At 46.3% G+C, this 15,487-nt stretch overlaps 1 protein-coding gene across 1 annotated transcript in view; it reads right to left on the reverse strand.

The window, feature by feature from the left end:
* The window catches only part of sympk (symplekin), a 43,333-nt gene extending 36,105 nt beyond the window's left edge, over window positions 1-7,228 (reverse strand). The window contains exons 1-6 of the mRNA XM_067975022.1: window positions 7,020-7,228; window positions 4,795-4,860; window positions 4,143-4,196; window positions 2,955-3,028; window positions 2,734-2,860; window positions 346-595 (exon numbers count right to left, since the gene is read on the reverse strand). Of these exons, the coding sequence (XP_067831123.1) occupies window positions 346-595; window positions 2,734-2,860; window positions 2,955-3,028; window positions 4,143-4,196; window positions 4,795-4,860; window positions 7,020-7,133 (685 nt within the window). The 5' untranslated portion in view covers window positions 7,134-7,228. The remainder of the gene's footprint in view (window positions 1-345; window positions 596-2,733; window positions 2,861-2,954; window positions 3,029-4,142; window positions 4,197-4,794; window positions 4,861-7,019) is intronic.
* Between the last annotated feature and the right edge of the window lie 8,259 nt (window positions 7,229-15,487).

Here is a 15,487-nt window from a genome sequence, read left to right on the forward strand (position 1 = left end):
CTCCTCCCAAATTGGCCTGGGTTTTTTAAATCTGTTTTTTTGCCTCTCCCCGGAGATCACATGGTTTTAGGTGGGGTGGGGAGTGTCTATATTGTGATACACAAGGTTATCATAATTGAAGGGGTCAGGCTGGAGGGACCAGATTGCCTTTTCCAGTCCGTCATTGTCCGTAACACTCCAGTGAAGTCCGTCCATTGGACCTGGCCTCGTCTCCAACCCCACAAATTCTGCACCTAGCACACAGGTTTGATGAGTAGATAGTTTGGACCTGCAGTGGGAGCATTACCCTATTCCTTCGACTTATTACTTCACAACCAGTAGCACGTTGTTTTACAGGATACCCACTGGCTTTGATGCAAGTGTGGTCCTTCACAATGCGATCCAGGCTAATATCATTCTCCTGCCGTTTCGGGACATCTGAATCAGGGGTGCGAGGCGACAGCGTGATGATCAAACTCTCGATGAATTTGATGGCGTGAGTGCGGATTCCATCGTTGTCGGAGTCGAGCATCAGGACGATTTCATCCTTCATGGTACTGACCATGTCCCAGCATGCCTCCTCCATTTCACTGATGACCTTTGACTTCACCATCCACTGATTAGAAAAAAAAACCATGGGTTAAAACCTTGCCCACAAAAAAACCACAGCATATTTACACCATCTAGATCCTGGCATATATAACTTGCATTTATATAGCGCCTTTAACGTAGTAAAACGTCCCAAGGTGCATCACAGGAGCGTAATCAAGCAAAATTTGACACTGACCAGCATAAGGAGATATTGGGACAGGTGACCAAAAGCTTGGTCAAAGAGGTCAGTTTTACGCAGCGTCTTAAAGGAGGAGAGAGAGGTAGAAAGGCGGAGAGGTTAAGAGAGGGAATTCCAGAGCTTAGGGCCTAGACAGCTGAAGGCATGGCCGCCAATGGTGGTGCGATGAAAATCGGGGATGCGCAAGAGGCCGGCATACGGGTAGGGAAGAGGCTCATCGACTGGTGACACATTATACCATAAATGGTGAAAATAGCCACGATGACTTTAAAACTATGCAACAGCAACGACAATGCACTTACTAACCAGGCTTCTATTGGTATAACGAACAGGAGCACGCACACTGGTAGAGGGAGACACACATGTACCATGCAGGTGCTGCAGATTGTTATTCAAGCTTTGCGCTATTTTTATCACTTAAACCAATTGTAGAAGGACGGGTACATAAATATCAGCTTCAGTCACGAGCCGGTTGCTAATGGTTATCCTTTGCCAAGTAGCACATCTCCTGCACGTGGACTTTTTTCGTCTCTACTCAAATAGGGTTCTTCCATTTCCTTATTCTCTAATTCCCACCCTTCCACCAGCAACCCTCCGGCACCTTGCTCAGCTTGACTATTCTTCATGTGTGAACCTGGTCAGCAAGTGCCGTGGAGGGAATCACAACCTGGCCAGACTGGCATCCGGTGAACACACACTGTGGCAGCACTGATTGACTGTGACACTGTAGCCACGTTACAAGAGCCCCTGCTCTTAGTCCCATCCCCAGGCACTCCACTGGATACTGGCGAGGGGGGGAGGGGTCACTAGATACTGGCGAGGGGGGAGGGGTCAATTGGATACTGGCAAGTGGTGAGGGAGGGGTCACTGGATACTGGCAGAGAGGGGAGAGAGGTCATTGAAAAGAAAAAAAGACTTACATTTATATATCGCCTTTCACAAACTCAGGCTTTGCAGCCAATGACGTACTTTTGAAGTGTAGTCACTGTTGTAATGTAAGAATTATATTTTTTCTAATGTGATTTTTCCCCCCTCTGCCCCCGGGGGGTATGGATGCCAACTATAACTACCCACAAACACCCCGCTGAGATCAGCAAATTCAGCATAAACCAGGGATCAAAGCTGGAAGGCCAATTCTATATGGTTTTTTAAATTCTCATCCTCGTGTTCAAATCCCTCCATGGTCTCAACCCCTCCCTGCCTCTAACCTCCTCCACAACCATTCAAGAACTCAGAATTCCTCCAACTCTGTATTCTTACCCCATTCCATTCGCCCCACCATCAGCAGCCGTGCATTCAGCCCCTGAGCCCCTAAGTTCTGGAATTCCCCTTCTCTGTCACTCCACCTCACTCGCCTCCTTCAAGACCCTCCTTAAAACCAATCTCTTTGATCAAGCTTTTAGTCATCTGTCCTAATAAATCCTTCTTTCGCTTGGTGTCAATTTTTGTCTTGATTACACTCCTATAGAATCAAACAGCACAGAAGGAGGCCATTCAGCCCATCATGCCTGTGCCCGCTATTTGGAAGAGCTATCCAATTGGTCCCACACCCCCTGCTCTTTCACCATAGCCCTGCAAATGTTTCCCCATCAAGTATTTATCCAGTTCCCTTTTGAAAGTTACTATTGAATCTGCTTCCACCGCCCTTTCAGGCAGCGCATTCCAGATCATAACAACTCACTGAGTAAAAAAAATTCTCATCTCTCCTTTGGTTCTTTTGCCAATTATCTGAAATCTGTGTCCTCTTCTGCCACTGTAAACAGTTTCTCCTTATCTACTCTATCAGAACCCTTCATGATTTTGAACACTATCAAATCTTGCGACATTCTATATGAAAGCACATTTTTGTAGTTAGGTTTGATAATGCACTGATTGGCATCTTCAACACTGAACCATCTGGAAAGCCGAAGCTTGAGATTTTAAACACGATGCCCTCTCAGATTCAGGCTACGCATGCCACTTACCTGCAGTGCCACCTTGTACAGCTGCGTCATCGTCAAAATAACCTTCTTCACCACATTGACATTCTCGTCCTTCAGCAGCATGTTGAGGTTTGCGATCAGCTTCGGCAGCAGCTCATTGTCCCGCTTACTGGTGGGGGAAAGTGCGGAATGAAGGAAGTGATGATTTGCAGTGTTTTAGAAGAGGAAAACAACGATTGGTTAAAAAAACAAAATATACTAACCATGCCTCCTCCATGAATCCAATCACAAACTTACGAACGTCGACTGATTTATCGGACTGAAATGCAATGATTTCCTGCGAAGAAAGAAATCGGTTTGTCAGCTAAAACGCCAACCGTGTGGAGGCACCACAGATAGTTTTTGCAATATTCACGATGCTGAATTTAGGTGACAGCCGTGGCTCAGTGGGTAGCACTCACGCCTCGAGTCAGAAGATTGTGCAGCGCTGAAGGAGTGCTGCACTGTCGGAGGTGCCGCCTTTCGGATGAGACATTAAACCAAAGCCCCGTCTGCCCTCTCCCAGGTGGATGTAAAAGATCGCATGGCACTATTCAAAGAAGAGCAGGGGAGTTCTCCCCAATGTCCTGGTCAATATTTATCCCTCAACCAACATCACTAAAACAGATGATCTGGTCATTATCACATTGCTGTTTATGGGACTTGTGTGCGCAAATTGGCTGCAGTGTTTGATCCTACATTACAACAGTGACTACACTTCAAAAAGTACTTCATTGGTTATAAAGCACTTTGGGATATCCTGAGGCCATGAAAGGCACTATATTAATGCAAGTCCTTCTTTAAGAAAGATCATTTCATCTGGCACCTTCATTTTATTTACATTCCCCAACTCTGCCCAACATTTCCTGCAGCCCTCGCAACAGACAGCAGACAGTATGGCCACATTCCTCCCTGTACATACTCTGCTAACTTGGACCCTGGGTTTGAAATGAGGCCTCTCTGGAAATGGCAATTCCTGCTGCTTTGTACCAGCTGGCTTGGGTCAGGCTCACCCGCCCAGGTGAAAGCCCACAACTGGATTCATCCTGCGCATCGCTAGGGAATCGAGAAGGCCTCCCCTCCGACACAGGCACACGAACAGACCTCCTGACTTGAATCAAGGGCTATTACGGGCAGGCTGCATTCAAAAACAGGTAGCTGCTGGGAAGCAAACAAACTGCACCACCTAATCCCCCTCCCCAGTCAGGGGAAAGCTTCATTACTCAGGACTGAATTCAACACCAGGTACCAGCCATGAAGATTCACAATATAAACTCAGGACCCCACTCCCCCCATCAGTCAGGAGACCCCGGCGCTGCTCAGGGCTACGTTCAAACTTATTAACGATGAGAACGATTGCACGCGAGCTGGAAACAAAAACGCTGCTCTTTGGGAACTACGAGTTCACTCACATCCAGAAAGTTGTCCAGCAGCGTGGGATCCTTATTCACAATCAGCTCCTGAACCTGGGGAGGGGAGAAGCAAAGATTGAAATGAAACACACAGGACTCTGCAATGTTGTCTGCAAGTAGTGGAGGACCGACGGCATTTCTACCAGTCGCTATCTGTAATTGAGCTTTTGAGTCCGTCACACTTCAAAGGGAGGGAAAGACAGTCACTTTGTGCTGGTTTCTTCTGACTGTTACTCAACCTCCTTCCTTGACCTAGAACCTGTCAATCTGCAATTCATTTAATTGACCATAGGATGACATTTAGAACCATACAATCTTACAGCAAAGGAGGCCTTTCGGCCCATCGTGCCTGTGCCGGTTCTTTGAAAGAGCTATCCAATTAGTTCCACTCTCCCGCTCTTTCCCCACAGCCCTGCAAATTTTCTCCCCTTTGTAGACAACACTTAAGAGTGTGATGTGGCCATAAAGTGACGGGCCAGATTAAAGACAACCACACGTTCACAGCTAAATAATACATGGTATCACACTCCATATGTTAGAAAACTGCAGAGCGTTCAACTAACCATGAGCAATGCCATGGGAGATCCGCTAACATAGGTTAAAATAAAAGTCAGTGGGCACTGGCTTGGCGCAGTAGCCCCTCGTCACTGACCTGTTTGAGAACAGTGATCTTGTTATCGGTAACGATGAGTGCCGCCTGATTCAACAGATCCACCACCTGCAACACACAACGAATCAGTCAATCACTACCAGCAAATAACAGCGTGTTGACTTGGTAACATGCCTGGTAAATATATCTGAATTATGAAGAGTCAGAATGAGGACAGGTTGCATAAACTTGGCTTGTATTCCCTTGAGTTTAGACAGTTGTGGGGTGATCTAACTGAGGTGTTTAAAATGATTGAAGTATTTGATAGGGTAGATAGAAGAGGATGCAACTAGCACGGTAGATAATGGGGAACCAGTGGATGTCGTATATTTGGATTTTCAAAAGGCATCCAATAAGGTGCCACATAAAAGGTTGTTACACAAGATAAAGGCTCATGGGGTTGGGGGTAATATATTAGCATGGATAGAGGATTGGTTATCGGACAGAAAACAGAGTAGGAATAAATGGGTCATTTTCAGGTTGCCAGGCTGTAACTGGTGGGGTGCCACAAGGATCAGTGTTTGGGCCTCAGCTATTTACAATCTATATTAACGACTTAGATGAATCCAAGTTTGCTGACGATACAAAGCTAGGTGGGGAAGTAAGCTGTGAGGAAGGCACAACGAGTCTGCAAAGGGATATAGACAGGTTATGTGAGTGGGCAAGAAGGTGGCAGATGGAGTATAATGTGGGGATATTCACTTTGGTAGGAAGATCAGAAAAACAGAATATTTTTGAAATGATGAGAAACTATTAAATGTTGGTGTTCAGAGAGATTTGAGTGTCCTCATACAAGAAACACAGAAAGTTAGCATGCATGTACAGCAAGCAATTAGGAAGGCAAATAGCATGTTGGCCTTTATTGCAAGGGGGTTAGAGTACAAGAGTAAGGAAGTCTTACTACAATTGTACAGAGCTTTGGTGAGACCTCACCTGGAGTACTGTGTACAGTTTTGGTCTCCTTATCTGAGGAAGGATATACTTGCCTTGGAGGCAGTGCAACTTGGAGGGTTCTCCTATGAAGAGAGATTAAGTAGAATGGGCCTGTACTCTCTGGAGCTTAGAAGAATGAGAGGTGACCTCATTGAAACATAAGATTCTGAGGGAGCTTGACAGGATAGATGCAGAGAGATTGTTTCCCCTGGCTAGAGAGTCTAGAACGAGGGGGCACAGTCTCAGGATAAGAGGTCGGCCATTTAGGACTGAGATGAGAAGTAATTTCTTCACTCAGAGGGTTGTGAATCTTTGGAATTCTCTACTCCAGAGGGCTGTGAATCCTGAGTCGTTGAGTACATTCAAGGCGGAGATAGATAGATTTTTGGACTCTAGGGGAATCAAGGGACATGGGATAGGGTGAGAAAGTGGAGTTGAGGTTGAAGATCAGCCATGATCTTATTGAATGGCGGAGCAGGCTCGAGGGGCCATATGACCTACTCCTGCTCCTATTTCTTATGTGCTTATGATAGAGGGAAACTATTTCCTCTGTTGGGAGTGTCCAGGACAAGGGGGCATAACCTTAAAATTAGAGCTCGGCTGTTCAGGAGTGATGTCAGGAAGTACTACTTCACACAACGGTAATGGAAATCTGGAACTCTCTCCCCCAAAAAGCTGTGGATGCTAGAGGTCCATTGAAAATTTCAAGATTGAGATCGACAGATTTTTCATAAGGTAAAGGCGGGTAAATGGAGTTCAGATACAGATCGGTTATGATCTAATTAAATGACGCAACAGGTTTGAGGGGCTGCCAGCGACTCTGGTTCCTATGTTCCCCTGTCCACCTCTACCCCCTTCCCCTCTACCCCAGCCTCCTCTACCCCTTTCTCCCCCTCCACCCCATTCCCTCCCCGGCCCCTTCTACCTCCTTTCCCCCCTCCATCCCCCTCCCCTTCCCCCTCTACCCTCCCCGGCTCCCTCTACCCCCCTCCCCTTCCCCCCTCCCCTTCCCCCCCCCTCCCCGGCCCCCTCTACCCCCTCCCCCTCTACCCCCTCCCCCTCTACCCCCTCCCCGGCCCCCTCTACCCCCTCCCCCTCTACCCCCTCCCCGGCCCCCTCTACCCCCTCCCCCGGCCCCCTCTACCCCCTCCCCCGGCCCCCTCTACCCCCTCCCCCGGCCCCCTCTACCCCCTCCCCCGGCCCCCTCTACCCCCTTCCCTATGCCCTCCTCTACCTCCCTCCCCCTCTACCCCCTTTCACCGGCTCCCCATGCCCCCTCCGCCCCCTTCCCTCACCCGCTCGCTGGTTGTCAGGCTCTCGATCGCGTTATTCTCCTCCTCATTGAAGTACTGGGTGGCGAGGCAGCGGCGGGAGGAGCCGGTATCCGCGGCCGACGCACTCGCTGCCATCGCTGGGCCTAACTCCCGGGGCCGCCCCGCTCTCTCGTTCAAGCTCGGCCGCCGCTCACCCGTCACAGCCGCACGCGCAGCCTCACACTGCGCATGTGCCAAGGGCAGCGCTGACTCACACTGCGCATGTGCCAAGTGCAGCGCTGACTCACACTGCGCATGTGCCAAGGGCAGCGCTGACTCACACTGCGCATGTGCCAAGGGCCAGCGCTGACTCACACTGCGCATGTGCCAAGGGCAGCGCATCCGGCGCGAAAACTACAACTCCCGACATCCTCCGCGGCACCTACAACTCAACCAACTTTATTAGGAGTCTTACAACACCAGGTTATAGTCCAATATAAGGAGTCTTACAACACCAGGTTATAGTCCAATATAAGGAGTCTTACAACACCAGGTTATAGTCCAATATAAGGAGTCTTACAACACCAGGTTATAGTCCAATATAAGGAGTCTTACAACACCAGGTTATAGTCCAATATAAGGAGTCTTACAACACCAGGTTATAGTCCAATATAAGGAGTCTTACAACACCAGGTTATAGTCCAATATAAGGAGTCTTACAACACCAGGTTATAGTCCAACAGCTTTATTTGAAATCACAAGCTTTCGGAGCTTTGCTCCTTCCTCAGGTGAGTGCAGGGTTCCATAAAGGCACAGCATATATACTCAGAGAACAATGCCCGGTGATTACAGATAATCTTTCCAACCGCCCGTTATCACACCTCGGCAGAGAGATAATCACAGCAATCAAAGGAGTGGATGGTGTTCAGACAGGTTAGTCAGGGAAACATTACATCCAAGAATACTGAATACACAAGCGGTCAGATCACAAAGACAGAGGGAGAGAGAGAGAGAGAATGACCAGTTCTCTGGAGATCCAGATGTCGAATCAATTTGGGTGGAGGTAAGAAATAGCAAGGGAAAGAAATCACTGGTGGGAGTATTATATAGGCCCCTTAACAGTAGCTACACTGTAGGGCAAAATATTAATCAGGAAATAAGGGGGGCTTGTAAAAAAAAGCGAGTGCAATAATCATGGGCGATTTTAACTTTCACATAGATTGGACAAATCAAATTGGCAAAAATAGCCCAGAGGAGGAGTTCATAGAGTGTATTAGGGACTGTTTCTTAGACCAATATGTCGGGGAACAGGCCATTTCCTTTTTTTCGCTGGTGGGGTTACATGTAGCGTGACATGAACCCAAGATCCCGGTTGAGGCCGTCCTCATGGGTGCGGAACTTGGCTATCAATTTCTGCTCGACGATTTTGCGTTGTCGTGTGTCTTGAAGGCCGCCTTGGAGAACGCTTACCCGAAGATCGTAGGCTGAATGTCCTTGACTGCTGAAGTGTTTTATTTACTTATTTTATTTACTTATTTACTTGTTTTATTAACTTTATTAGCACCACTGTTGGCCCAGCTAATGGGTCACAAGATTAGCTGTAAAACTGCTTGAGACTAAGTGTGCCGCTTGGCTGCTGTAACCTGGACAGTCTGGTTCCGACACTGGCCCAGGCCAGTACCTCCTGGACAGTCCTGCTTTCTGGACAGTCCTGTTTCACAAGATACTTATGGATGAGGTATAATAGTAAGAAATGATCTTGGCTCAGGAGATCCAGATGTCGAATCAATTTGGGTGGAGGTAAGAAATAGCAAGGGAAAGAAATCACTGGTGGGAGTAGTATATAGGCCCCCTAACAGTAGCTACACTGTAGGGCAAAATATTAATCAGGAAATAAGGGGGGCTTGTAAAAAAGCTAGTGCAATAATCATGGGCAATTTTAACTTTCACATAGATTGGACAAATCAAATTGGCAAAAATAGCCCAGAGGAGGAGTTCATAGAGTGTATGAGGGACTGTTTCTTAGACCAATATGTCAGGGAACCAACCAGGGAACAGGACATTTTGGATCTGGTAATGGGTAACGAAACAGAATTAATTAATGATCTCAAAGCAAAAGATCCCTTGGGAAGCAGTGATCATAACATGATAGAATTTCACATCCAGTTTGACAGCGGGGATCTTGGGTCTGAAACTACTGTGTTAAACTTAAATAAGGGCAATTATAAAAGAATGAGGGTGGAATTGGCTAAAGTGGACTGGGTAAACAGATTAGATGGTATGATGGTGGATAAGCAGTGGCAAAAATTAAAAAAGATATTTTGTGACTCGCAACAAAAATATATCCCTGTGAGGAGGAAAGACTCCACAAAAAGGGTGAACCAACCATGGCTAACTAAGGAAGTAAAGGATGGTATCAGGTTAAAAGAAAAAGCATACAACATGGCAAAGATTACTGGTAAGCCCGAAGATTGGGAAAAATTTAAAAACCAGCAAAGGATGACTAAAAGAATAAATTATGAGAATAAACTAGCAAGAAATATAAAAACTGACAGTAAAAGCTTCTACAAGTATATAAAAAGGAAGACAGTAGCTAAAGTAAACATTGGTCCCTTAGAGCATGAGACTGGGGAAATAATATTGGAAAACAAGGAAATGGCAGAGGAATTGAACAGATATTTTGTATCTGTCTTCACAGTAGAAGACACTAATAATATACCAATAATAGTAGAAAATCAAGGGGCAAAGGGGAGGGAGGAACTAAAAACAATCACTATCACTAGAGAAAAAGTACTAGGTAAACTAATGGGTCTAAAGGCTGACAAGTCCCCTGGACCTGATGGCTTGCATCCGAGGGTCTTAAAGGAAGTGGCTACAGAGATAGTGGATGCATTGGTTGTAATCTTCCAGAATTCATTAGATTCTGGAAAGGTCCCAGCGGATTGGAAAACCACAAACGTAACACCCATATTCAAGAAAGAAGTGAGACATAAAGCAGGTAACTATAGACCAGTTAGCCTAACATCTGTCATTGGGAAAATGCTAGAATCCATTATTAAGGAAGTAGTAGCAGGACATTTGGAGACTTATAATACAATCAAGGAGAGTCAACATGGTTTTATGAAGGGGAAATCGTGTCTGACAAATTTATTAGAGTTCTTTGAGGAAGTAACGGGCAGGGTGGATAAAGGGGAACCAATGGATGCAGTATATTTGGATTTCCAAAAGGCGTTCGATAAGGTGCCACACAAAAGATTACTGCACAAGATAAGAGCTCATGGTGTTGGGGTAATATACTGGCATGGATAGAGGATTGGCTAACTAACAGAAAATAAAGAGTCGGGATAAAAGGGTCATTTTCAAAATGGCAATCTGTAACTAGTGGGGTGCCGCAGGGATCAGTGCTGGGGCCTCAACTATTTACAATATATATCAATGACTTGGATGAAGGAACAGAGTATCTTGTGGCTAAATTTGCTGATGATACAAAGATAGGTGGAAAAGCAAGTTGCGATGAGGACACAAAGTGTCTGCAAAGGGATATTGACAGGTTAAGCGAATGGGCAAAAAATTGGCAGATGGAACATAATGTGGGAAAATGTGAAGTCATCCACTTTGGAAGGAAAAATAAAAAAGCAAAATATTATTTGAATGGAGAAATACTACAAAATGCTGCGGCACAGAGGGATCTGGGTGTCCTCATACACGAAACACAAAAAGTCAACATACAGGTGCAGCAGATAATCCGGAAGGCAAACGGAATATTGGCCTTTATTTCTAGGGGGATGGAGTATAAAAGCAGGGAAGTCATGCTTCAACTGTACAGGGTGCTGGTGAGACCACACCTGCATAACTGCGTACAGTTCTGGTGCCCTTATTTAAGGAAGGACACACTTGCATTGGAGGCAGTTCAAAGAAGGTTCACTAGGTTGATTCTGGATATGGAAGGATTGTCTTATGAGGAAAGATTGAACAGGTTGGGTCTATACTCATTAGAGTTTAGAAGAATGAGAGGAGATCTTATTGAAACACACAAGATTCTGAGGGGACTCGATAGGGTCGATGCTGAGAGGATGTTACCCCTCATGGGGGAATCTAAAACTAGGGGGCATAGTCTCAGAATAAGAGGTCGCCCATTTAAGACGGAAATGAGGAGGAATTTCTTCTCCCAGAGGGTCGTGAATCTTTGGAATTCTTTACCCCAAAAAGCTGTGGAGGCTGAGTCATTGAATATATTCAAGGCTGAGTTAGACAAATTTTTGATCAGCAAGGGAGTCAAAAGATATGGGGAAAGAGCGGGAAAGTGGAGTTGAGGTAAAAATCAGATCAGTCATGGTCTCGTTGAATGGCGGAGCAGGCTCGAGGGGCCGAATGGCCTACTCCTGCTCCTATCTCTTATGGTCTTATGGCCATTTGGCTCATCTTAATTCATCCACCCAAAATCCAAGTCATTGACGTAGACTAGAAACAATAGTGGTCCGAATCCCAAGTTGTGGGGCATCCCACTCAGGACTCATCCCAAACCCTGACATTATCCCTCTAGCTCGAACCTGTTATTTTCTACTCTTCAGCCAGTTTCTTATCTATAACCCACCTTTTGTCCTGAATCCCCACAGATTTGAGCTTAATTAGGAATCATTTGTGTGCAATTTTTATCAAACGCCTTTTGGAAGTCTAAGTACAAACACATCATAGGGTTTATCATAGTTGACTTAAGTTGTCACCTCCTCAAAGAAATCAAGGAGGTTGGTCAGGCAAGATCTTTCCTGTCCAAAGTCATGTTGAATGCTGTTTACTCGGTTACTCTGCGACACCCTGGTCCACTCTTCCATCACCCCCATCAACCCTTCCCCTGGCACCTTCCCATGCAAACGCGGAAGATGCGACACCTGCCCTTTGAACTCCTTCCTTCCCACCATCCAGGGCCCCAAACACTCCTTCTAGGTGAGACAGGGATTTACTTGTACTTCTTTCAATTTATTGTACTGTATTCGCTGCGGTCTCCTCTACGTTGGGGAGACCAAACGCAGATTGGCGATCGCTTTGCTGAAAACCTCCCTTCAGTCCGCAACCGTGACCCTGAGCTTCTGGTTGCTTGCCACTTGAATTCTCCATCCCTCTCAGTCCTCGGCCTCCTACACTGTTCCACTGAAGCTCGAGGAACAGCACCTCATCTTTCGATTAGGCACTTTACAATCTTCCGGACTCAACATTGATTTCAGTAACTTCTGATCATAACCACCATTTCCATTTTCTCAGACAGCAGGTGCTGGTAATGGTTCTGCTGTTGCCATTTACAGCTCCTCTAGCCCCATCTTTTGATTCTTGTCCCATTACGACCCCCTTTTGCCTTGCACCATCGTCCCTTTGGTCATTTTATTACTCCTGCCCTCCACCCTATCACAGACCTTCCCATTTGTTCTTTTCTTCACCCCCCCCTTTTTTCCCCCAGCACTGTACTTGCTTATTATCTGTCAAATCTCTAACTTCTACCAGTTCTGATGAGGGGTCATCGACCTGAAACATTAACTCTGTTTCTCTCTCCACAGATGCTGCCTGACCTGCTGAGTATTTCCAGCATTTTCTGTTTTTATTACTAGGTTATTCATGGAATCATAGAAACTTACAGCACAGAAGGAGGCCATTCGGCCCATCATGTTTTGCCGGCCGATAAACAGCTATCATTGCCTAATCCCACTTTCCAGCACTTGGTCCGTAGTCTTGTAGGTTACGGCACTTCAAGTCCGAGTACTTTTTAAATGTGATGAGGGTTTCTGCCTCTACACCCCTTTAAGGCTGTGAGTTCCAGACCCCTCCGGGTGAAAAAATGTCTCCTCAGCTCCCCTCTGATCCTTCTACCAATTACTTAAAAAATTTTCCCCCCTGGTTATTGACTTCTCTGCTAGGGGAAATAGGTCCTTCCTATCCACTCTATCTAGGCCTCTCATAATTTTATACACCTCAATTAAATCTCCCCTCAGCCTCCTCTGTTCCAAAGAAAACAACCCCAGCCTATCCAATCTTTCCTCATAGCTAAAATTCACCAGTCCTGGCAACATCCTTCTAAATCTCCTCTGCATCCTCTCTAGTGCAATCACATCTTTCCTGTAATGTGGTGACCAAAACTGTACACAGTACTCAAACAGTACTTAAGTGTTTTATACAGTTCTAGCATAACTTCCCTGCTCTTATATTCTGTGCCTCTGCTAATAAAGGAAAATATTCCATATGCCTTCTTAACCACTTTATCTACCTGTCCTGCTACCTTCAGGGATCTGTGGACATGCACTCCAAGGTCCCTCAGTTCCTCTGCACCTCTCAGCATCCTCCCATTTATTGTGTATTCCTTTGCCTTGTTTGCCCTCCCCAAATGCATTACCTCACACTTCTCCGGATTGAATTCAATTTGCCACGTTTCTGCCCAACTGACCAGTCCATTGATGTCTTCCTGCAGTCTACAGCTTTCCTCCTCACTATCAACCACACAGCCCATGTTTGTATCATCTGCAAACTTCTTAATCATGCCTCCTACATTTAAGTCTAAATCATTAATATTTACCACAAAAAGCATTTTGTTGTACATATCATTCTCAAGTTTGTCCTGATAATCAATTTCATTATCTTACATGAAATTGACCTAAGACTGATGGGTCAGTAGTTTTCTGTGTCAGTTTTCTTCCTTTATGAATATTCTCACTATGGACACACCTCATATTTTCTGAGACATGATCTTTCAGAATTATGATACATTGAAACTGGCTCGATGTATATATTTTACATATAAAGAGAGACACACACACACACACACACACACACACAGTCGTGACCCGTACACGAGCAATGTGAACCGTACACACACGGTGAGTCTTACACACACAAGCAGTGTGAGACTCTGAATGGTCTGGGATAAATACCATCTAACCCTAGGATTTATTTATTTTAAACTCTTTCAGCTTGTCCAGGATTTCCATCTCATTGATATTGAAGTCCTGAATTTTATTTTGGGACGTTTTTCTGGGCCGGTCCTGTTGTTCATGTTTTCCTTTGTGGATAGTCTGAGGAAGTAATCGTTCAGAATATTTACTATCTCGTGCTCGTCGTCAGTTCCAAGTTCATTTGCATCTTTTTCCTTCTCATCCCTTTCTCAAGGTTCTCTTGCTATTGAGGCGACTGCATCTTCATAACAGCAGGAGCTGCTCTCAGTCTATGAATTTGCTAAAATTATTCCACGCCATATCTAAGCCGCAACCCCTGTGTGGGGCAGGGTCACTCACTGACCCCTGTGTGGGGCAAGTTCACTCGCTGACCCCTGTGTGGGGCAAGGTCACTCGCTGACCCCCGTGTGGGGCAGGGTCACTCGCTGACCCCCGTGTGGGGCAGGGTCACTCGCTGACCCCCGTGTGGGGCAGGGTCACTCGCTGACCCCCGTGTGGGGCAGGGTCACACGCTGACCCCCGTGTGGGGCAGGGTCACACGCTGACCCCTCTGTGGGGCAGGGTCACACGCTGACCCCTCTGTGGGGCAGGGTCACACGCTGACCCCTGTGTGGGGCAGGGTCACACGCTGACCCCTGTGTGGGGCAGGGTCACTCACTGACCCCTGTATGGGGCAAAAGTGACAAGTTGGATTCCTGGTCGCTTTGAGTTAGCTGATCTTGGTTGGGACGGTGATGGGGGGGGGCTACAGTTGATGGGCCGGGCAATGGATAATGAGCCAGAGCTCCTGTGAAGCAATACCTGAGGACACGATCAGGTAGAGAAAGAATGGCCATTTAGACCAGACATAAGAGAAAACCTTAATGAAAATTGGACAAAGAGAAAATCACAAAAAGAATGTCTGACTGGAAAGAGATTCGCATCTCATTACCTGAAAGAATTCTTCAGTTCTTAATGAAGAGTCATTTGCCATTTTTATCTCTCCATCCTGGGGAGACAGTGACATCACTGGGAACCCACTGTAAGAGCATGGCAGTGAGGTGTGTTTAAAGTGGAGTGCGGCCTGTTCGCTTTCAATGGACAGTTTGATTTTTGAGCAGCTGTCTGGCTGGAAACTTCTAGAATGTTCCCTGGTCCTGGCCAGGTTGACCGCGATGATCTTGACCAGTATATTCCCACCTTATATTCCAAACAGGACTGGCCCACCAAAGTCTTGTTTTTTAAATATATATATATATATAAATATATATAAAACGTCACTTTGTTTCTGCTTATTCTACATCTCACAATCTCGAAGTTATTAAGATTTTCAATCATCATCATCATCACCATCACCAAAACATAACCTCAGTCATCCCCAATCCCATCCCCCTCCCCACCCACTCCCCAATCCCACCACTGCCCCTCCCCCTCCTGGTCCCCAATCCCATCCCCCTCCCCCTCCCGCTCCCCAATCCCATCCCCCTCCCCTCCCGCTCCCCAATCCCATCCCTGCCCTTCATCCTCCCCAATTCTATCCCTCCCCAATCCTATCCCTCCTCCTCCGCCACTCCAATTCCATCCCTGCCCCTACCC

The sequence above is a fragment of the Heptranchias perlo genome, chromosome 41 (genome assembly GCF_035084215.1).
Source record: "Heptranchias perlo isolate sHepPer1 chromosome 41, sHepPer1.hap1, whole genome shotgun sequence".
Classification (NCBI taxonomy): Eukaryota; Metazoa; Chordata; class Chondrichthyes; order Hexanchiformes; family Hexanchidae; genus Heptranchias; species Heptranchias perlo.